This window comes from Gopherus flavomarginatus, chromosome 6 (assembly GCF_025201925.1).
Source record: "Gopherus flavomarginatus isolate rGopFla2 chromosome 6, rGopFla2.mat.asm, whole genome shotgun sequence".
NCBI lineage: Eukaryota > Metazoa > Chordata > Testudines > Testudinidae > Gopherus > Gopherus flavomarginatus.
Window position 1 is genome coordinate 45,311,512 of NC_066622.1, and position 24,372 is coordinate 45,335,883.

Genomic DNA, 24,372 nt, shown 5'->3' on the forward strand with positions numbered 1-24,372 from the left:
ATACTGGGTGGGTTCAAAACCACAGCACATCACCTTGAGCCAACCACTTATTCTGATGTCAGGCAACTGGCAAACACACTGGCTTGTACCAGAGCGCCAGTCCTGCTGTAAGCACCAAGTGACTTTCTTTGGCTCATCAGCTTGGCTCAAGCCATCTGCTAGAATAATCTTTTAAATGTTGCTTCTTCAAAGGGGCAGTGGGTGCCAGACCTGAGCTGAGATCGGTCACCACAGGGTGCTGCTATCCAAGTTTTGAGAGTGAGGCAGCAGAGCCATGATTGGATGTGAACCAAAAATGTTAAGAACCATAAACATTTGTTTGACATGTTTTAAGGTTCTGTTTTGGGAACCCCTTACTCAAGTTACCTTGAGTTCTGAACACTCTCCCTACCCTCGCTCCCCAGAGGGTACAGCAACTGACAGGACACTGACTGAGCACGTGGAGCGCTTTGAAATAGCATCTGTTAAACAGTAAGCGAGTCTCAGCCTTACTGATGGTGGGACAGTAGCACCCCTCTGATAACACTGCTGGTCAAATCCCCATCCAAGTCAACAGAGAGACTCCCATGGACTTCAATGGGCTGATACAGCTGATATTCCACTGTGAAATCCCCCCAGGTATAAGGGAGGATGATGGTGCAGAGCGCAGCCAACCCTCATGTCTGGCCTTTGCAAGCCCTCTCCACACCCTAACCTGCAAGCAGTCAGAGTGAGAACAGAGGGGCTGCTGCTGGACCAAGATGTGGGGATGGAAGCATGCTGCAGAGCTGCTCTGAGACCAACGGCTGGGTTTTGCAAGACATTGCTCCTCTCTGTTCTCCATGGTGGAGAGGCTATGCAGAGCAGGCCATCATTTTTAATTGGCATGAACTGGGGTCTGTCTGGGGCTGCTGTCAGCCTCTGGTAGCCCCTTGTTGTTGAGCATGGTGATGGCCGAGTTTCCCCTTTATTTAGCCAATCACTATTTAATCCATGGCTGGTAGTTCTTTGCTATGCCTCCAACCAGGTGGTTAATACTGTAGTCTCTGTCTTCCAACTCAGGGCAGCAAAGAGTCTGGTAGGTCAGGAGCCCAGTAACCTTAGCAAAAGGTCAATAGACTCCACCTCTTGGGGTTCGGGCCCCACTACTCTGCTGGGGAACCCAGGCTCAACCACTCCTTGGGGACCCTGCATGAAGAAGTTGGAACCAGTTTTTCCCAGTGCCTGCCTGCCTCTGACCACACCTGTCCAGCAGGCTGTTTCCCAGACTTACTCTGTGAGCATCCGCCTCTGAAGGTCCAGTTCCCTGGTTAGCTTCCCATAGTTCATTGCTAAAGGGCCCTGATTTCAGTAGTTCCTCAGCCACTGCTGCCCTGCAGCCTTTTTAATGATCCCAGCTGTTGCAGAGCCACTACTCAGCCCCAGTGGAAGAGGCAGCTCATCTCCCTGTTAACCCTTTAGCAACTGGGACAGCATGACAGGGTTTAGGCCAAACTGGGTCTGACAATAATCAAAGGGCTTCAGTTCTGCTGCCCACATTTCAGTCAGAGCTATCTTTAAATCAAATAGAGCTGAACTTACTTGCTTCCCTCCCTTAACTCCTTAAGGCCAGGAAGATATTTGAATTTTAGTAGGTTAAACCATCAGAGGCCATCGGGTAAAGTGCAGTGGGTTGTTCATGCACTGTCTATGTCAGGGGGGATTTGCAGGGTTAGCATTATAGGTGGGTCAGACATTGGAGACACTAAGGGGTGCATGGGCCTAGTGCTCTTACCATACGTTCCTCCCAGAAAAAGCTTGTTAGATTTTGTTTTGTTTAATTAACATGAGGGCACCCTGGTGCCCAGGGGAGAGAGCAAATCGCTCTTGTTTGGATGGCGCTAGATTGTGAAATGAAGCCCAGCAGGTGGGGCTGTCCTGTGTGAGTTTCAAGAGATGGCTTCCCACAGATGTGGTGTAGATCTCTTCTTTCTTGCTTCTGAGGCTACATCTACAGCTTCCCACCTCCCACTCCCTTTCCTTTTCCCCCACTAAACTGTGAAGGCTTTCTGGACAAAGGTGTTATTGTCTCTCTTACAGTGGGAACCCCGACATGCTGGAGGGCAGGACCGATGGATGATGTGCATCACTCATACATTGGTAGATAACTGTACAATTGAACACAGCTTATGCTAATGGTGTTAATTCCTGGCTTGCTCCTCTTGGGGTCTGATTTTCCTGGAAGCGTTGTCATTGCCTTGCCCTCAAGTAGCTGAAGACTTGGGGGATATTAATGCTGGAGCCGCCGTCAGCTTATGGACATTCTCCTTTGGCTCAACACTGGATCCACAGTTCAACTCCCAGCAGGGACAAATTCTTTCCCACCTCACTGACCAACATTATCCTGCGCTGCTGACTTCCAGCGAATGCCCCTCTTGGCACAATGAAGATTCTGACTTAGTGGCTGGCAAACTACTGTAACCCACAAAAGCCAACCCATTCCATGCCATTGTTGGTGATGGGCACGCCATGTGTCACTGGATGAAGCTAGTTGGAGAGACCCTGTAGAGTGGTTGCCTCTCTGATCATCATCAGAGTTTAGGTGGATGTTGTCGGGAACCACCAGAGACAGTTATCCTCTGCCTTGTCATTTCACAGCATTTCCTTGGCAGGGAGGGAGAAGGCCATACTATACAAAGACACTCATGTAAGCTAAATAGAGCACTTCATTATTTAAACTTGTGTCAAGTGGCAGCAACTCATGCTCTCATCTGGCACAGCGCTGATGAACATGGCATAGTTATATATTCCCGGGACTTCCATTTAAGAGACAGTGCCAGCTCAATTTAGGCCCCAGATTTAGGGGCAGTAAAAGCAAAGTATGACGTGGCTTAAGTCCAGCAGAAATGCTTCCAATCATTTATATTTTTAGAAGAAGCAGATTTATTTGGTGTGGACTGAAATGTTCCCCTGCAGCGGTCGCAACCTGAATGCAATGTTGTGCTAGTGTGTGAGAGCCAGATCATCACACTGAACCTGACTGGGAACAAACACGCGTGTCAAACTAGTCTATTTGCACTGCCCAGCCCCACCGAGGAGCACAAAGTAACTCACCCGTGTCCATGGGGGAAAGCAAGTGAGAGTCTGTAACGTTTGGGTCATAACCCAGCTAAGCACTTCTTTGTTTCAAACATGATGTAAAACCCAAGTGTCCCTGTTCAGAAAGGGGGCGTTAAGTCATGGCCAGCAAACACAGGGGCATCTGTGAGGATGGCAGTCCAGCATGGGGGAAGGACAATGCCTGGCCCATAGGAGGCCATGCAGCTGGAGGCTCCAGGAGGCATAAGAGCCCAGATCCTCAAAGGAATTTAGTCTCCTCACTTCCATTAAGTTCACTGGAATACTTTTCAGGCTCTGGGCCAAGGAGCTTTCCCCTCACACCCTGTGTGAGTCTTGGGAGGGCTAAGGGTAACTGCACAGTGGGGAGAGCAGGGGCCACAGCCGCTGCATGGTGCCTCAAATAGATCAGATGGCAGTGCAGCTATGGCCTCCCCACCCCTGCATGGCACCCTGGAGTAAGATGTTGCACCCCTACTGGATCCCCTGCTCCTTCCCCTTATGTGCTGGGAAGTTCTGAGAGGCATCCTGAAAAATATCTGCCAGGGATCCTACAACATAGCTCTGTGCCATGGACTGTGCCTTAAAGAGCAGGGTACGTCCTTCAGCTTGATGGCTCAAGAGATTGGCAATGGGCTACCGAGGATTTCATCACTAGGCCACATTTCAAATCCAGCCCAGTTCTGTAGCAACTGATGGTTGTTACCAGCCTGCTGTGCTTCAAGGGCCTCTCTGAAATCCCTCAATAGCAAGGAGAGTTAACGGACTGGCACAAACAAAATAGGCCAGTGCTGAGGTGTCAGCACTCCAGTCCACTAGACCCTCACACCAACTCCCTGCAGCATAAAGGGAGGGAATGGGCAGGAGCTCATTAGCAGGGTGTGTGAATGAACATGTAGCATCAATGGGCAAGCCAGGAGCATGTGAGCCCCAGCCACGCACAGAGTCATTCACAAAGAACCAGCTTAGCTGTTATCCCCTGGCTTGAAGGGATCTGCACACTCTGGAGACAATGCAGAGAAAAGCCCCAGATTCCCTAGCTAGAGCAGCTCAGCTTTAAATGATCTCATACACTTTGTTCTGACAGTGCCTGGTTCTACGCTGAAAAGGGACTGTGTCCAAACAGAACCGTCCTACTGAAATATCAGCTCCCCAGGTGAGCCTGGAGTCAGCTCCACCAGTGTCAGCAGAGACAGAAATGCAATGTCACTGCTTTTCATTCCTGTTAGTGGGGCTGGCTGGCTCATCATTAGAAATAAACTTGGAAACAGAGCCCATTTGATCTGGGGTCCCTGGGAGCCGATATCCAGAGACCCAGGCCAGTCAGAATCACTTATCACGGTCAAGCCAGACTATTTGAAACCCCCTTACCATCTAGAATGTGTCCAAAACCTGCCAAGCACCTAGAGCAGGAGTGGCCAACCTGTGGCTCCAGAACCACATGTGGCTTTTCAGAAGTTAATATGTGGCTTCTTGTGTAGGCACCGACTCCGGGGCTGGAGCTACAGGCGCCAACTTTCCAATGTGCTGTGAGATGCTCACTGCTCAACCCCTGGCTCTGCCACAGGCCCTGCCCCCACTCCACCCCTTCCTGCCCCCTCCCCTGAGCCTCCCGTGCCCTCGCTCCTCTCCCCCCACTGCCCTGAACCTCCTGCATGCCACGAAACAGCTGATCAAGAGGTGCCAGAGGGGCTGCCAGTGGGTGGGAGGCGCTGGGAGTGGGGCGGGGGAGCTGATGTGGGGCTGCTGACATATTACTGTGGCTCTTTGGCAATGTACTTTGGTAAATTCTGGCTCAGGTTGGCCACCCTGACCTAGAGTGTATAGACTGAGCATTGGTTCCCTCTGTTTTTTAACCTATCAAGACTCTTGCGTACCAACCTAATCTCAGTCCCAGGCATGCGAGTGGGAGGGTCTCTTCCAACAGTCTTCTTTCCCCGTCTGCCAACCAGGGCCTGAATGAGTTGATCGTAGTGGAGTCTCTATGCAACTGAATGAGCACACACACCACAGTCAAACATGAGGATAGCCTGGAGAAGGTACTCATAAACATAGCTGTTCCAGCAAGCACACAGACATGGATTGTACCACTTCAAAGGCAGGGGTGGGCAGCCACAGGTAGACCCCCTCCCCTGCAGTTCTGATGGTCTTAGCATCACCTACTTAGTGGCTCTCAGCGCAAAACTCATCTGCAAATGCATCTGAAAGTGGTGCAGGCGAGAGGCACTGAACTACCTTGGGCAGCCTGGGAGCTGGGAAATCAATGCAAGCCAGAGTGGACCCACCCTGGAAGCTGGGTTAGCAGGTGCCCTGATATTCCAGGTCTCAGCCTTAAAAAAAAAAAAAAAAAAAAACTAAAAAAAATTGAAGGGCAGCACATTAAAGTGGTCAGGGCACTGCTGGGAGGAAAAAGAGGGCGAAGGGACAAGCTCACGGCCATGGCTGCAAAACCCCTCTGGTAGGTGAATCCATCTCTCTCTCTTTCTTTCTCTCCGTTCATTTTCCTGCTAGGTTATTTTATTACATTGCTTTTCTTCGAAGGCAAGGGAGTGAAGGCTGTGCTTAAAACCTTCAGGATTCACCTGTCGGAGCTCGCACAGCAGCAGCAGTTCTCTTCCAGCTCCTGGACCCAGGGCAGCTGAGAATAAGATGGGAGAGGGATATTACCCCATCCATCAGCTGGGGGCGAGGAAGGGTGAGAAAGAGGTGCAAGTTTTGCAATGACCCAGGATGTTTCTGCGACTCTCTCTCTCTTTCTCATATGCACACACATCCGGCAGGTAGAGGCAATTTCCACGCTGCCACTGCTCTCTGTACAAGTGCAGTGCACAGTAAGTGAGTTTAAGAGCCAGGAGAAATTGAAAATAAGATATACAGTGTAGCGAGAAGGGGCTGGGGAAATTAGCTGCATAGATCAGTGGTGGAGTAAGCAGTGATCTAGAGCGCAAAGGGGGAGCCAGGGAGATTACCATCCTCTCCTCTAAACTGTCTCTTTCTCTTCCCTGGTTTTGAACATGCCATAAGTTCCTGGACTAGGCAATGCATTTTCCGTTCCTCTATAGATTTTTCCCCCCTCCCAGTGCGGTTTCCATTATCATTTGCTAAATATATGATGACACTCTGGCCATAGCTTCCTGACCTATGTATGACTTCCTCCCCCATAGGAATTGCAGATACATTTCTGGCTACAAACAGCTTTTTATTGATCACCAAAGTGACGGCATAGCAAAAAATCAGGGACAACTGTTTTTTAAAAAATTATTACTTGATGTGCAAATAATGTTGTTTTCTTGCTACATTTAAGCAACTTATGCTTAAACATGTGTCTTCTGGGGACCAGATTCTGATCTGATTCCCATTTTATATCCATGTAACTCCATTAATTTCTGTGCCCTTTCTCCTGATTCACACCAGGTTTTAAATAAGCTCAGATTCTGGTCCTGAATATCTTTCACGGACACAAGAAATATTTAATGTTGATTTTTTTTTAAACCAGGAAAATCATACGTCCCTCTAAACTTGAGCAATTATTGTTAAAACAACAGCTCTGTAGTTTTGTTTTTTCATACAATAATCTAATTAGCAGATAGCAATTTTCTTTTGAATCATTTTTGTTCTTTCCACCCTGTATGGAAGAAGCTGGGGAGTAGGTGTACAGTAAAGGGCAGGAAAGGAAAGGCGTGAAATAAGAATGAAAGAGAAATAATTTTTAAAGGGATGAGATATTTGTGGTTTCCTTTGTACACTTGCATGGAACAAAATTCTGCGGAGTAGTGCAGGACCTGGCTGTTCATGCTGGTGTGTAGAGCATGTGTAGTATTCAAATCTGTGTTTTTCCCTGGGAAAAACGTCTAAAGAAGCTCATCCAGAGGGATGGATGTGGTGGTGAAAAGCACAGAGGTTGTTAGTGGATGATGGTATTCCAGAGTTTTCGTGCAGCTGTCTCCTTAAAAACCATACACCAATGGCCCCAAACGCTTCAGCTGCCGCTGCTGTTAGGTTGAGGTTGGAGCTATTCCTGTAAGAGATGTGCATGGAGCAATGGCAGAGGAGTTGGGAATTTCCCACTGGAAAATGGGAGAGTTTGAGGGTCATTTTGTGCATTTGTAATATAATCCCAGGCAAAAATCTTTTATGTCTGGCCTTTAGGGGGAAAGAATCTGTTCCTGCATCCAAAATGCCCTTTAGAGAACACTGTTCTCTTCTCAAACTCACATGTGTGAGATGAGTGCCTTGAGAATCCAAGAGAAGAGCTTGCTTTACAACATTCCAAAGTACAGGCCTGCAGTCACCCAAACAACCCTAACTCTGCTCCCCCAGAAGCACCATACTAATAACATAAACACCCAGAAAGAGACAGCAGTATCCATCCATCACATAGGTCCATCTCATTCGTGACCCCAAAAGTACTGATATCTTAATGAGCCCATGTGATCGATGGGTGAGGTTGGATCACACCAACCCACTACCGTGGCCAGACACCTCTGGCCATGGACACTTTACAAAGTGATAGTGATGCCTAGATAAGCATGCATCAAAGTGATGAGTGTATATAATACAGGTGTTCTGGAATGTATGGATATGTCTTACCCAGGTGTTGCCCTTCAACCCCACCTCCTGACACAAAAAAACTCACCTGAGTTTAGTGGTGCTTTCAACCCTGACTAGCTAGCACAGCTGGGGTATGGGTTAGAGCCTGGGTTCTTTTTCCACTTGGGCAGGTAGTCCACCAGCATTGCAACGAGGAAGCAGGCTAAATTACGTGAGTGCTGATCGTCTTCCAAAATTTCCCCCATGTACCCAGAAGGACAGACAAGTTCTCCCACAATTCACTGGGAAAGACTCATGCAGCAGTTCAGATTTCTGCAGCACACAGAACCCTGGGGGTGTATCCCATAAGACCTAGCAGTGCACAGAGGGGAGTGGGGACCAGTGAGTAGAGCTGGGTCAGGAATTTTTTTATAAAAAGAAATTGTGTCAAAAATGCAAATTCATCAAAACTGAAACTTCTCGCAGGATCATGCTATTTTCAATGATTTATTTGATAAGGGAAGGTAGATTGGGGAATGTCAAAATAGCCCATGTCAACAGTTTTGGAAGGAAACATTCTGACTTTGGGTTCAAAAAGACATACCTTTTGAACTTTTAGTTAATTTTAGTTATATTTTTAACTGAAACAAAACATTTCAAAGTTATCAAAATGAAACATTTTAAAAGACCCAAACCAACATTTTTTTCAGGGTTTCTGTTCAGGAACATTTTCAAGATTTTGACTTCCTGTCCCAGTTCAGAAGGGGAATATTTTTCAAATTCTTGTGAATCAGGAAAACCATTTCCCACCCAGCTCTATCAGTGAGAGCATAATATACAGAACACAGTAATTCAGATTCAACTTTGCAGTGTGGCTGCTCACACCTGGGCTAGGCTAACTTAGGTGCTCAGTCTACCTGGGGGCCAGACACCTAGGCTAACTCTGCAGTGAAGACACCTGTCACAGCTGGGTCATGTGCAGCCAGACCTAGTGGTCAGAGCTGGAGTCCACAGTCATGAGACAGGAGTCAAGAGTCTGCTGATTCAGGCTACCAGCAGGTCAGAAGTAGGAGACAAACTTGAGATCAGAACCACAGGTCGGTAACCGGAGTTGGGCTAGGGTGGGATGTCAGGAAGTCAAGCTCAGGGAGCAGGAGCAGGGTGGACCCTAGTTGTTCAGACAGATTCCTGTTCCTGCTTCTGACTTAAGTAGGGCCAGCAGGCCAATCAACTGCTCAGGGACTCTGCCAATAGGATCTCGGGGTGGAGCCTCAGACTCGGGTTGATGAGTCCTAAGTAAGCAGTTATCAGCAGGCTGCCAAGTGGAGGGGTGGAGAGGGCTGATCCTGCATACCAAGGTTTGAGGCCCAGGGTTCATGACAACACTCTATGTGATAGCGCCAAAATAATTGTTACCTCCCCCGCAAAACCAGTCCAAAGCATTTCTCCTAACAAAGGACATCGGACTAAATCCAGTCTGATGGTTGTACATTGAGAGAGACAATGAGACACAAAGCCATTGGAAAAATGTTCTGAATGGTGAAATCTGTAGTCTCAGCATCTCAAAAATGTCTTGTCTGAGTTTTGTCCCAACCTTTCCAGATATAGTCTCCCTCAGGATGAATTGTGGTATATAAAATTTTGGGTGGTTTGGATTGTTTTAAAGGCAGTTTGTTTGTTCATATTAAATTGGACTTATAGTTGGGAAGGAATGAAGAGAAAGGAAGAAGAGAAAACCATATATGAGTCATGTCACTTAATGCACTACTGGAAGGGCTCAGACACTTTGGTGATGAGGGAACATTAAGGAATAGAATAGAATCTCTCCAAAAATACAGCTTTACTGTAGCAACCTTCCATTTGAGCATCTCCACCTATCAAAGGTGAGGATCTAAATCTTTTATAACTGATTTGGGATCCTCTGGCATATTCCAAAACCCTGGTCTAGCACCACTTGTCACTGAGTCAAGCAAAACCAAGAGAGAGATCTTTGCCTCCTTTGAGGGGTATGTGAAGCCTTCCCAGACTGCTTGGGTTTCTGCCGGTAGCCACGCCTGAAAGCTAGTTGCTGAAATTGCTCCTTGTGGCCTTCCTTTGAGGAGATGATTGAACCTCCTTTAACGCTGTAGTTCTTGGGGTCTTTAACTTCTCTAAGACCTCGTCTGTCTTAGCACCAAAGACGGCAGTTCCTTCCAGAGGCAAATCCAGTATTTTTTCTTGAACCTCTGTGAAAAGATCTGAACTCCTGAGCCACAGATTTCACCACAGATTAAAGGATGCTTCAGATTCAAAGGGCACGCAGGTGAGTCTTAGCCTGTATCCCTCCATGTGGGGCCAGATAACCATTCCTGTGGGAGTGTATGCCTCCTCTTTGTACCTCTCCCCACTTTGTACCCTCTCCTGCACTTCTCAGGGAAGAAGGTTCTGTGCCACCCCCCTCGTCCCCTGTCGAATCCCCCTGGCATTACAGTTACTGCTCCTGGAGCTCCTGCCCCAGGCGCAGCTGAGAGCAGCTTTTCCTCCTTGACTGCTGCTCGTTCCACTCCTGGGCAGGTGTTTAGAAGCAGTGAGTGTATGGCTGAGGGTGCTGAGCTCCCTGTTTTGCTCCTGGCTTTGCTGAGCATTGAGGTTGCTGGAGGACACCCAGCACCTCACAGAATCAGGCCTTTCACTTTACAGTAGAATAAAACAGGAAAGAACAGGGCCCTGACTATCGGTATCCCGCACCTCAGAGCACTACTGGTCACAGAGCAGTTCATTCTCCCCAGCTAACTTACATTTCCACAAAGCTTTTCTAAGGGGGGCGGGCTGGAGAGGGGGAAGAAGGTGGTTGCCATGGTTAGTCTGCTATCATTAACTCAACCAGAAACCTGCCAGGGGTTCTGGGTCTCATCTGCAGGAGTCGCCGCTGCTCCATTACAGTTTGCATGCTGTAATTAAGCGGCAAGGGGGTCGTGCCTGCTGACACAGTGGCAGGAACCTCCGGCTGCTCATGGAGTAGTGAGGCTGCTCAAGAACCATGGGCCTGTCACATGCAGAGAGTGCTATCCATGGCCAAAGTGTCGGGCTACCAGTCCCCCTCTGCTGGGAGACAAAATAATCCGGGAGAGGGTGGGGCGGAGGTCACACAGGCAGACTGTGCCTGGAATAAACGGATGGCTCTTTGATGTCCTGCACATGCAGCTAGGAATCCTGGTCCAGGGAAAAACAGGACAGTCCTTCCAACTTTTGCACAAGCATTATCCGGGTAAGGCAAAGTCTCTCTGCTGATACGGGCACTGAGCATGTGGCTTGAGGATGCTGGCTCAGACTCTGCTATATTTACATGTATTCACTACACGAGTCTATTTCAGGGAGAGCTGGTAGCTCTGAGGATTGGCAGATAACTGGCTTATAGAATCTTTCACCTCTAGGGTGCTAGTTCGAATACAAGCCAATAGTGACTGTCACTCATCACCAGCTGATGTCTGTTTATTGGCGTGGGCAAAATGAATTCAGTGACCGCAGGACAGATCCCAGCGGATAAGTGTCCCCTGTGTTGGGCTGGTTCATGCCATCTTTGTGCTTTGCGAATCCCAGGGGCCAGCAAGGAGGAACTTTCACATTTGTAAACTCTGACAACTGCCATCCACAGCAGCTGGAGCTCAGAACACCCCCTCCCCCCCAACTTCACCCTCTCCCAGTCCCTGCAGCTCATCTTCTTCTGCCTCACTGTTCTATGCAGAACACTGTGCCTGCCCCACTGCCTTCTATCTTTGCTGCTCTGCTGCATTGTTAGCTTCTTCCCAAGGCATTTTGATAGCTTTCAATTCTGCTTCTATTGGGTGTTTCCATGTTATCCTTGGTCTAGTCATCTCTTGATCTGGGGGTTCTAGTCCAACGTCTGTCTAGGTATGTTGTTCTGCTCTTTCCTCCATGTATGTCCTAACCATCTCCATTTTCAGTCTGGAATTTTCTGCCTATCGGTTTCTGTTTCCTCCTCCTCTGGAGTGATTTTTTCTGACCAGCTGATACTGAGATTTGTCTACAGAATCTTGTTTTGGAAAAGCTGGAGTTTAGATCGTAAGAGCTTACTAGGTTTCTTGAATACACGTATGTTATATGGGCCCCACACCACCCGTGCAAGGGGAATTCCCAGCCCAGAACTGGAGGGTCAGAATCTCCTTGCTCCCCAGCTGTTTTATTCTAATTAAGGCAGCTGCTCACTCTGTTCTCCCTGAGCCAATCATCTCTGCTGCTCTGCTGAGTAAATCCTGCCTCGTGGGAGCCAGGCAGGTTCCTCCTCAGTTCAGCTAATTGCCTTCAGAACTGCAAAGTATATTAAACCTGCCCTCAATTGCCTCTCTCTTTGAGAACAAACTTCAGGACAGTTTCTCCCTCCTGCCCCCTAACCACCCTCCCTGCAGAGATAATCTTAGAGAAGGCTCACAGGAAAAGGCAGGAATGGAGCAGCCCTGGGTGCATTGGCACACTCAGGTCCCAAGGACCAACACTAGGGGGATGGAGGAGAGCTGATGGATGACGTATTAAAATAAAAGGCTACCACTAGTAGAATATGAACTTGCTACCCCTGCAGAACAAGGCAGAGGCTTCCACCACCAGGCTGCACAATCTGTGCTAACAAGGCTTAAATTAGATACAGGTGAGCTCAGATTTTCTTCTCTAAGGTCCTGCTCCTAAAAGGCCTTCTCCTCTACCATTGACTGGGGTGAGAGCTGAGGACCCTCAGAGCCTGCTGGAGGGGCTCTTGGCACCTTGCACAGGGGGTGGAGGTTTGTAAAGAACACAGATCAATGGGGTTTGCAAAGTACATTGTGAATCATCCCAGCGGGACCCACTCCACTAACCCCTTTGCTTTACGGGGCTGGTGTGCCCCTGTGTCTAGTGATCTAATCGGAGCCTTGGCGATACAGGGCTATGCTCAGCAAGCACCTGAATGCTGGTAGGGTGGCAGGCACCAGCACTCTGGTCGGCGGGTGGTTTGACTGCTGCTCTAGTAGATCAGCAAGGCCTTAATAGCGTGGAGGCAGGCAGGGCAGAGACAGCCTAGTACAGGGTAGGCAAAGGCGGCACATGAGTTGATTTTCAGTGGCACTCACGCTGCCCGGGTCCTGGCCACCGGTCTGGGGGGCTCTGCATTTTAATTTAATTGTAAATGAAGCTTCTTAAACATTTTAAAAACCTTATTTACTTTACATACAACTATAGTTTAGTTATATATTATAGACTTACAGAAAAAAAACCTTCTAAAAATGTTAAAATGTATTACTGCACCCGAAACCTTAAATTAGAGTGAATAAATGAAGACTCAGCACCCCACTAAGGTTGCCAACCCCTGGCCTAGCGCTTAGCAGCCTGCGTGAATTGCACTGAAAGCTGATCAATGACCCCAGCGCCAGAAGAAGAGCATCCCTCACTCATCCATGCACATCTAAATTGAATTGCTCTGCAAATTAGCAAATTAGGAGGGCAGCCTGTGGTGCAGAGGCAATTTGCAAACATAAGGGTTCTCCTGGGGAGCCCTTTTTCCACTCCAGGCCCAGGAGAACAGTAATGCTTGAGATTAGACAGATGCTTTGCCACTAGCCCCCCGTGCTCCCACCCCCGCGAAGAGAAACGACACACAGAAACATGAGAGCCAACCCAGAGCAGGATTGTATTGTGCTTTTGATAATACTGTCCCCATCTGCAGGGCTTTACAAGCACTCAGAGAGGTAGCCTTTGCCCTGGGATGCTGACGCTAAATCAGAGTGAAAGATTAGGGTCAGGCATGGGTGCAGCTGGCATCAAAGAGGAGACAGGGGTGGTGAGGCAAAGGGAGAGTGTGTGTGCCTCAAGAGGGAGAGATGGGGCAGTTAGGGCAGCAGATGGGGAGTAAGGTAATAAAGGCGGAAGGGCCCATGGGAATTCGTCACCTAAATGTCTATGAGGATCTGGGCCAAGGTCCATTTGTGGGAGGAGGAGCTAAAGGGAGCACTTCAGAAGGGGACTGGGGAGGGAGCACAGGGGACAGAAGGTGGAAAGCAGAGATGTAAGGGTCATACATTTGTACAGCTCCTCAAAGGGGAGGAAGAGCAGCAGAAGCAGATGACTGCGAGGGCTGGGATGGCATCCCCATCCACCCATGAGCTAATGTGCTGTCATTAGCTAAGTGCCTGGTGGTGGGGAAGAAAGGAGACCTGGCTGGAGGTAGGGATGGTTTGCTGAAGTATAGATTGCCTGGCCTTCTCTTCCCTGGCTGGGCCCAGCCCGGGGTGAGCTGTCGGATTCCTGCCCACGTTCCTGGACTGACTGACTGTCTCTTCCACCCTTCCTACAGCAGAGTGGAGCAAACTGCAGTGAGGCCCAGCTCAGGCAGGCTCCTAGCATGGAGCTTACTGTCCTTCAGGCTACACAGGTGCCCCCTCCACCGCACCATCTTGCTGCTTCTGGTCCTGTGCCCCGAGCTGCCCAGAAGTCATAACCTGAAGCCATCCTTGCCCCCCATTGTGACAGACAGGCCCTTTCTGGTGGCCTGGAATGCGCCAACGGCTCGATGCTGGACTTCCTATGAGGTGCCCCTTAGTGTGGCCTCCTTCAGCCTCCTGGCGAACGCGCAGGAAGACTTCACAGGCGGGAACATCACCATCTTCTACTATGATCAGCTGGGTCTATACCCCTACTACCTGAACAAAACCACACCGCCTGTAGCTATCAACGGTGGCTGCCCCCAGAACACCAGCCTGCTGGACCACCTGGACAAGATGGCCAGCGACATTGCTACAGCCATGCCCTCGGCGTCCTTCGCTGGCCTGTCTGTGATCGATTGGGAGAACTGGAGGCCCCAGTGGATCCGAAACTGGGACAAGAAAAATGTCTACCGGACCATGTCCACCCAGCTGGTGAGGCTAAGGAACCCACGCTGGCCTGATGAGCAGGTGGAGCTGGAGGCTAAGTGGGAGTTCGAGACGGCTGCGGCCAGGTTCATGGCGGAGACCCTCAAGCTGGCGCAGTTGCTGCGCCCTGGCGGCTGGTGGGGCTACTACCTCTTCCCCGAATGCTATAACTACCATTACTGGGATGACTTTGAGAACTTCACTGGGGGCTGCCCCCAGGTGGAGGTGCAGCGTAACAACAAGCTGCTGTGGCTGTGGGAGCAGAGCAAGGCGCTCTACCCCTCCATCTACATGGAGGAGGTGTTGAAAGCCTCCCCGCAGGGCAAGAAGTTTGTGCAGGCCAAGCTAAGCGAAGCTCTGCGCGTGGCTCAGCTGCCCTCTGTCAACCACTCCCTGCCTGTCTTTGCTTATGCCCGGCCCTTCTACAGCTACACCCTGAAGGAGCTAACCCAGGTGAGATACTGCCCCTCCTCCTCCCCACTCTCTAGGCGTAGCAACCGCTGAGACTAGTCAACAGCAGGGACTGAACCCAGGACCTTCGGCCCTGACAGCGCTGGGAGCTGGGAAGGAGCAGGTGACTCTGCTTTGTGCATCAGGCAGGCCTGAGAGGGTGGGAGGGGGACCGTCAGGCATTTAATTCTGTATGAACAGTTTAGCTTCATGTGATGGGGACAGGGGAATGGCTGGGGGGAAACCTCATCACAGCTGATCCCACATTAAATGCCAGCCACTGTCCACAATGGGGTCAGGAATACTTTTTAAATTCTGCTATTCCCACTAATGATTAACTCCCAGTCTTGGCTTGGGCATGAATCCCTACTCGACTCCAACTAGCAAAACACCAGTTGCTAGCAGGATTTCAGCCATCCCATGAGCCTGGCCTAAGCCTTTGCATAACTGAACTAACAAAGGCAAATCCTTCCCTCCAGAGGAGCAGGATTTCCTCAATGCTCCTTTTATCTCATGCTTCATAGCACCTCATCTGCACGGCGCAAAGGATCAGTGTGAAGCTGGCAGGATTGGGGGTAACCACTGCTCTCTGCCTGTTAGGAACTTGAGAATGCAGAAGCCTGAGCTGCTGCCTAAATAAGGGCTAGTCTACACTGGCACCATTACAGCGCTCAATGAGGGGCGTAGCTACCAGCGCTGGGGCACGGTTTACACTGGCACTTTACAGCACTGCAATTTGCTGTGCTTGGGGGGGGGAGGGGGAGAGGGGTTTCACACCACTGAGTGAGAAAGTTGCAGCGCTGTTAAGTGCCAGTATAGACAAGCTCTTAGTTTTTCTGCTTGCATTAGAGAAATTCACCAGAAATTCCCATGGTTCAGCTGGTGGCTGGGACTGTTTCTACCACTCTTTTGCTTAGCTTTGCTTCTCTGCATTTTTTTTTTTTACTCAAATAGTGTTAAAAGTGGTTCCAGGCTTGTTTACACTGCAGTTTTGCCACAAGTCCAGGTGAGCATTGGTGAAAATGTTTGATTAAATACAGTAGCCTCTGTGTAGACCCAGCCTGTCCATCTAGGATTCTCCATTCGCTCCCCCACAATCCCTGTTCATTTGCTGTCTCACAGACACTGCAGACAGTCAGTCCTTCAGAGCTGAGGAGGGAGGGAGTATAAAGATGGATGGTCAAAGCGAGGCAGTTAACATAAGATCCCCTGCTCTGCCAGCCATCACCCCACTCTTCCACCAAGCCTCTCTTGCTGTTTGATGCCTTTAAGCACTGTTAGATTCATGTTAACTTTCATGCATCTCTCTGCTGTTGGTGTCTGGCTGGGACCAAGAGTGGAAAAGCCAAAACCAGGCTTTCCAAGGCTCACAAGATTTCCAGCTGAATCTGGCAAGCCCCATGCGTTGGACAAACAGCTATCTGCATGGAAGCTCTGAATGGTTCAAGGTATTGCTAATTACACCAGCCAAAAGAACATGCTCATGGGGATTAGCAGATTACTGGTTCAAATCTGGTGCAGATAGGGACCAACCGAAAGCTGTTTCTAGTTTTCCCCCCCCTTCAGCCCAGGCCTTAGTCAGAACCTCTGGTGGCAGTGCCACAGGAACTCCACAGAGCGAGTGGGCTATGGAAGCTATTCTCCCCCTTCCCTACTCATAGCCCCTTCAAATCATGGCTCAGGCACAGCTGCAGGATGCTATAGGAAGCCTTGTGCACCTCTGCTGCCCCCTCTGTCCCTGTCCTGTGGAAAACCAGCTCCTGTTTCCAGCACTGTTGCTCACTCATCCTCCATAAATTCACGTTAAGTACTTGTCCTGCCCCTCCCCCCCCCATAGAGTGTTCTGCACACAGAGTCAATGCTAGGCGCCTATTACCCCATGCTCCATTTCCCAGCACTTTACCCGGACCCTGGCTCAGCCCCGTTGTGTTTTCATGGTGCTGTGGGGGCTCTATATAGAATACAGCCGGCTGTGCCACCGGAGCAGTTCTACACTGTACAGCAGCCCAGTCCCACAGCAGCACCATTAGTAACCCCCGTTCTTCAGCAGCAACTGGCACTGGGTTGCAAAAACTCACTGCGGGCTGCAACCTGGTGTATTCTGCCTTTCCCTCCCCTGAGGGCCCAGCGTGGTTTGGACTCACACTCAGAACCATGAAAGGGAAGAGGCCGAGCTGATAGCCTGCCCTCAAGGGGGCTATCACAACCACAGGGAGGGCCTGCACTGAGCACCTGCTGGGCAGCAACCCCACTGCATAGGCTGTTGTTGCTGTTTGGCAACATAACAGGGAAAGGAACTGAGTCAGCTGGATGCTCACAGGCCTGGCTTTACCAGACTCTCTCAGCTGCCCAGCCAGCTCTTCTGTGCTTGGTGTTCTCACTGTGCTGCTGGTTTCTCTTGTTACAGACAGACCTTGTGCACACGATCGGGCAGGCAGCAGCCATGGGGGCTCACGGCATCGTTCTCTGGGGAGGTGTGGAATATTCTCGCAACCGGGTAATAAAGGCTACTCATGGAGTTACCATTGTTCGCGTGAGTGTGTGTGTGTGTGTGTGTGGGGGGGGGGAACAGAGGGCATGCATGCACACCTGCATCTGGGATTGGGGCCCCCCAAATGAACACCCCTGAGCTCCTCCCTGCCTTAGCAGCAAGGGGCTAGGTACACCGCCCCCTGAGCACTGCTGTTACATACTGCTGAGCTGGCCCTAGGGGTTCTTGAGGGGGGACATGGGACAGATCCAGCAGTAGCAGCAAACTAGCCAAGGACTGAGCAGGCTGGTGAAAGTGCACTCCCTGCACCAATGATCCCTACACTTAAAGGCTGAGGTGGGACCCAGCAGCTGCCAGCTAAATACCAGTTGTTGCTAGAGGGCAGGTGACATTTTTTCACTAGAGTATTGTTTAGAGCCCCTGCCAGCTCATCATAGGGGCAAGCAAACGGCTCTCGGAGGTTAACTGCAGCCTGGCACACTGGCCTGGAATTGGAGCAGACAGCGTGCCGTGAAGGGAGCCACAGCCCATTAAGGGAAAGCTGATGTTCTGCTTAATCCACTGAACTAGGCCTCAGGAGAGCTGGCTTCAACTTCCAGGGCAGTTACAGAGATCTCGTGTGACTTTGGGCAAGTCACTTGATCTCCTTGCCTCAATTTCCCCTCTGCAACATGAGGAAAGCAGCACTGCCTTTAGCTATCTTGTCTGTTAAAATCTTCAGAGCAGGGCCTGGCAAGTTAGCTTGGGATGATCTATTTGCCATAAGCCCATGCTGATCCCCTCTTTAATTCTTTATTATGAAAGTACACAATGGCCATTCCCCCATTTTGCCCAGGATCAAAGTCAGGCTGACAGGTCTACACTAACTCAGATCATCCAATTAACTCTTCTTAAATACAGGCACAACAGTAGCTTTCTTCCAGTCCCGTGGAGCTTGGCCCTGTTCCAAGATTTATTAAAAATCAACAATAGATGCAAATGATCAAGAGCTGCTGGTTTAAAGATGTCTAACTTAGTAGTTGCTGTTTAACATCCTCCTTAATGGTTTGTTATTGATTTTCCAGTAGCAACAAGAGGCTTCAGCTGGGATCGCTAGGGGCTCCTGATCCCAGCTGAGATCTTTTACCTACTACTAGCAGACTAACAACAACCCAGGGGAGAGAGATTAAAAGTAATTTACATTTTTCAAATGGGATTACTCAATCCCACAATTGAGAGGATACACTGCTTTAAAAAAAAAAAGAGATCTAATATAACAAATAGAAAAAAAAGAAGGGATGTTGATAGCAATTAATGTAAATTAGAAGCCAGACATTTTAGAAAATTGATAAGAGAATCAAAAAAATGAGAGGAAATGTATCGCCAGTAGAGTTAAGGACAGTAAGGAGATTTTTAAATATATCAGAAACAAAAGAAATCTTAACAATGGTATTCAGCTATTACTAGGTGGAAATGATAGAACTGTCAATATTAATGCAGGAAAAGCACAACTATTCAAAAATATGTCTGTTCGGTATTTGAGAAAAAGCCAGATGATGTATTGATATCAGATGATTATGGAATACTTTCCATTCCAAACGAAGGCGGCTATTAAACAGCAGCTCCTAAAGCTAGACATCTTTAAAATCAGCAGGCCCAGCCCATTTGCACCCAATATTTTTAAAAAGAGCTGGCCCAGGATCTCTCTGGACCCTTAATGTTGATTTTCAATAACTCTTATAATACCGGAGAAGTTCCAGAAGACTGGACAGAAGCTAACATTGTTTCTCTATTTCAGGGTAAAACAGGGTGACCTAAGTAATTATAGGCTTGTCACCCTGAATTTGATCCCAATCAAAATACACCTCTACCTCGATATCACACTGTCCTTGGGAGCCAAAAAAAAAATCTTACCACGTTATAGGTGAAACTGTGTTATACTGAACTTGCTTTGATCCACCGGAGTGCGCAGCCCCGCCCCTGCCAGAGCACTCCTTTACTGTGTTATATCCAAACTCGTGTTATATCGGGTGGCATTATACTGAGGTAGCGGTGTACTGGAACAACTGATAAGGGACTCAAAGAATTTAAAGGAGGGTAATATAACCACTGCCAAGCAACATGGTTTATGGAAAATGGCTCTTGTCATACTAACTGGATATTAACTTGATACTGTATTACAAGTTTGGCTGATAAATAGAGTTGATGTTCTATACTTAGACTTCTGTAAGGCATTTGACATGGTACCACATAGTATTTTGATTAAGAAATCAGAACGATACAAAATCAGCATGGCACATGTTAAATGGATTAAAAGCTGGGTGGCTGCTGATTCCCAAGTTCCAAAATGTATTTATCATCAAGCATGTATGTATGTAATGAGGTCCTGCAGAGAGTGGTTCTTGACCCTACACGATTTAATATTTTTATCAATGACCTGGAAGAAAACAAAATCATCACTGATGAAGGGTTAGGAATAGGTGGTTATATTACCTTTCTATTTGGCAATGAAGTAATCTCAGTGGGACAGCTACTGGAATCCTGTGCCCAGTTCTAGTCTCCTGAGTTCAAGCCAGACGTTGATTAATTGGAGAGGGTTTAGAGAAGAGCTGCAAGAATGATTGCAGGAGTGGAAAATATGCCTTATAGTGACTGAGCTCCTGGACTCAAGTCTATTGACCTCATCACAGAGAAGGTTAAGGAGTGACTTGATCACAGTCTATAAGTACCTACGTGGGCAACAGAAATTTGATAGAGGGTTCTTCAACATAGCAGACAAAATGAGAACAAGATCCAATGGTTGAAAATTGATGCCAGACAAATTCACACTAGAAATAGGGCACTATTTTTTAATAGGAGGGTAATTAAACATATCAAAAGGTTGAAGTGGATTCTCCAGCACTGGAAGTTTTAAAGTCAAGCCGGGATGCTTTTTCTAAAAGATCTCGTCTAGTTCAGTCATAGCTTTTGGACTTGAAGCAAGAATTAATTCAGGGAAGTCCTATGGCCTGTGTTACGTGGGTGGTCAGACCAGCTAATCACAATGGTCTCTTTTGGCCTTGGAATCTAGAATAGCACAGCCTGGCTGTGGTGAGTAACTGCTTTAATTTTCCTTCTCCAGCCCAACTGTGTAAAGATCCAGAAATATCTGACTGGCACCTTGGGCCCTTACATCATCAACGTGACCACAGCAACCAAACTCTGCAGCCAGTTTGTCTGCAACAACCATGGCCGCTGCCTTCGCAGGAAGATGGATTTGGACAGCTACCTGCACCTGGATGCGAGCTCCTTCCAGATCCGAGTGGACAAAGCCGCCCATGGACCGCGTGTGTCCGTGAAAGGAGCCCTCACCACGCAGCAGAGGGATAGGATGAGACAAGAGTTCACATGTCACTGCTACCAGGGCTGGAGGGGGGAACACTGCAATTCCCGGGGTCACAGCAACCAGCTCTGGGCATGGGACTTGTGCATCCCCATGATGGTGATGTCTGCAATGTGGATGTGGGGCATGTGACCCACTTTTGCAACCAATTATTTTCAATGTGAATTTGTGAAGCCTGTGATGTGACATGAACCCCAGAAAGAGGAATGACAAGGAAGAAGGAAAAACCAGCAGCAGGTTCTGTGTGGTGGCAAGAGATCTGGAAAGTTTCCAGACATTTGTGAATCCCACCAGCTCCTATGACCCCCAGTACCTGACCCCTCCCTCCCCAACGGGGGTCACGTAGTGTGGATTTTCCCCAGCTTTCTTTGCAATATTTGTAGGGTGCTATTACATTCCTCACTTAGTTCAGTGACTTTCTACAGCACAGAACCAGCTTTAAAAATACGTATGGTGCAGATCTTCCTTAATCACAGCCAGTCATAGGACAGTTTTATATTGCTCCTTTTTAAAATATCACATTGGTCAGGATTAGTTGTTTACAATAGAGTTACAAATGGACACACTTTTGCCTCTTCAAGAACCAGAAACATTTAAAGTCCTTCCTATTTATATGCAGAGTGGACTTATCCTACTCAGATTGTTTTTAGGTGCATTCCCAATGTGACCGGTGCTATTTTAACTCCTGGATGTGTGTGTTGTGCTGCATTCCCTCTCTTTAAGAGTCTGGGTTGATTATTTTGAATTAAATATTTTCCATGCGAATATCATGTTTGTGGCGTATAGGCCTGGCCCCTGGCTGCTCCACCTAGCCTGGAAGTGCAAGCTGCCTAGGAATGATTTCCAGCCTAACTTGGAGCAATCCCCTTGGTGATGGGCAGGGAAGCTGCTAACTGACGAGGACTCCTGTCCACTAGGAACTGCCATGAGACTAGGGAGGAGACTTTCCAAGGGCAGTCAGCCACCCAACTCCCTTTGAATTTCAAGGGAACTTGGGCATTTACCTCCCTTAGGCACCTTTGAACAGCCGAGCCTAAACTCTCTTCCCACAAAGTACCTCCCAACTAGCAAAGGCTGAGGTGGTCTGAGTCGTATGAATTCTTTACTCACCTAACCAGGAGATTGCCTCTGACTCTATTCTACGCAGTCCAACATCAGAAGATGCTTAGGCCATGTCTACACTACTAAGTTCTATAAGCGTAACTACATCAGTTGGGGGTATGAAAAAAACCACTCCCCCCAGCCGACATAGCTATGTCAGCAAACCCCTCAGCATGGACACAGCTATGCCAGCAGAGAAGAGAGGTGCTGCTGTCATAGCTAATGTCATTTGGAGAGGTGGTGTTCCAACACTGGCAGAAACCCCCCTTCTCTTACCATCCATTACATCCACACTAGGGGCTCCCTCAGTATAGCTATGCCAGTAAAGCATTTACAGCATAGACAAGGCCACAGTTGCTCCCCTCCCCTCAACCTGCAAACAACAGCACTTCCAGACTGAGAATGCAAGACTTCCTTTACCTTTGCAGACTGCCCTGGAGCTATCACCCCCACGGAGAGACAATGAAAACATTCCACAGAGTTAGCCACAGCTGGCATGTTTACACCTTCTGTCACACCATGGTATCAGGGTGTGCTCAACATAGGCCAGTCCAAGAGACATTAGGATGCATCGAGGGGGGGACAGGGCAGAAGACATGAGATCCAGGCATTTGTCCTTACAACAAAAGAATGGAGGTATCATTTCCCACCGTGCTTTAAATTTTCAGCAGAGACTCAACCGAGCACATTGAATAAAGCGACTCCTCCACATTATCCTGGACACAGGCAGCCAGGCTTGGCCCTTAAGCCAGTCTCTTGCTACCTCTGCATCTTGTCTGCACCGGGGGAATTGCTAATTAGCAGCAATTGGCATAGCTGCACCAGACCTGAGCCTTAAAGGTTGAAAAAGGCAAGCTGGAGATACTACACCTGTTGCGCTAATCAGTTTATTCCTGCTTGAAAAAGGGGTAAACACCAAATTGGTGCAAACTCTGCCTTGCCCTTGTCTACACTTAAGAGTTCATCTGGACTCAGATTTAAAAGTGGGGAGTTAGACATGTTAGCAGACATTCTATAACTCTAGAGTAGAAGAGACAGCACAGACTTTAATGTGAGTTAATTGGTAGAGAGGAACCCAAGCCTATAGCCTAGGATTCAGCTCCATCAGTTTAGAGCATGTTAAAATCGACAGGGCCTCATCTACACTAGTTTTAGAACACGCTAACCAGCACCTTTGAAAGACACACCTTCAAACTCTAATTGGCTTGTCAACAGCCAGCTGCTCAAACTTGGCTCTTCCTGAGGGTAAACCCAGTCAGCTCAAATGGCTATATTTTAGTCACCCTGGCCACGCCCTTTAAAAGCATGGAGAACTGTGAGTGGAGGGGCAGGTCTGAGCCACCCCTGGGAACTAACAGGCCCAAGTTCGAGAGGGAATTTGGAAACCCACTGCAGAGGGGGTCCTGCCTCTACCACGAGCTGGGATCTGCTCCCTCTCTGTGCACTGGTGCTCACACTTCTAGTCCCAGGCCTTCCAGGAAACTGGAGCAGGGTTAATAATGCATTGACATGTTTAGAGTGATTAGTTTGATCCTCCTGGTGTTTTGCTGCCTGAATGCCCAGCCTCCTTTTTACAAGGATTTCAAATACCCGTTTGACAAGGGGAACATGGTTTTACTACTCACCCATCTGCTCTGTCCTCTCATCCACACCAGGCACCGCCTTCCTCTGCCACAGGACAATATTCTCTGCTGCAGGCGGCTGAGCCCCGCGGAAAAGCCTGTCCACACTGGCACACTGACTTTGCTGGAGGATTGTGTGGGAACCAGAGCACACCCCAACTGTGTTACAGCGTGGCGTGGGAGTGGAGTGAATGAGTGGTCACAGCCACGCTACTGATGAGTTACACATCCTGGCCCCGGGAAGCTACGAGTTAAACAAGCTCCATCCACAACACTGTTACGTATAAGGTGACGGTGGGTCTACCTAGGTCTGTATATACAGTGACAGCGAGTTTCCAGGTTTTCCTCCCAGTGTGGGTGCCATATTAGTGTCCTTTTGGTCCTTACAGTATCAACAACAGAGCTTCCTCAGAACTAAGTGGACAACAGGTGAGCTAGAACAGACTCCAGCTCAGCTACCCATCACTACACAGCACAGCTAATGAGTCAGGCTAGTCCAGCAGCGCCTCAAGCAGATCTGTTATGAAAATGCCATTTATAGCCTGAGTCTCTTAAGCATTCTGCTGTATGGGAACTACAGCAGGGTCAGAACTAGCCCAGTTCAATTTGAATGGCTATAGCCTTTGGGATGAGGCTCATTTAAGAACAGTTGTCCAGACCCTGAGATGGACCAAGGGTCCTTGCAGTCTTGGTATCACAAAGCAGATCCTCAGCCTGCCTTTTAAAATGTTATCCAGTTGTTAAAGGACAGCTTTGTACAGCCCTCTGCCCCAGGGGGATTGTTCTGTTACAGGAGTCCAAGAGGAAGTCCTCCATGAATCACCAGCGCAATAGCGGTACAGCATCTGGTCTAGAGAGATGACTGCC

At 48.6% G+C, this 24,372-nt stretch overlaps 1 protein-coding gene across 1 annotated transcript in view; it reads left to right on the forward strand.

Moving 5' to 3' along the window:
• Positions 1–21,482, forward strand: part of LOC127053309 (hyaluronidase-4-like) — a 31,749-nt gene extending 10,267 nt beyond the window's left edge. Inside the window, exons 2-4 of the mRNA XM_050957822.1 lie at positions 13,925–14,933; positions 17,338–17,427; positions 20,522–21,482. Coding sequence (XP_050813779.1) covers positions 13,925–14,933; positions 17,338–17,427; positions 20,522–20,914 — 1,492 coding nt within the window. The 3' untranslated portion in view covers positions 20,915–21,482. The remainder of the gene's footprint in view (positions 1–13,924; positions 14,934–17,337; positions 17,428–20,521) is intronic.
• The last annotated feature ends 2,890 nt before the right edge of the window (positions 21,483–24,372 follow it).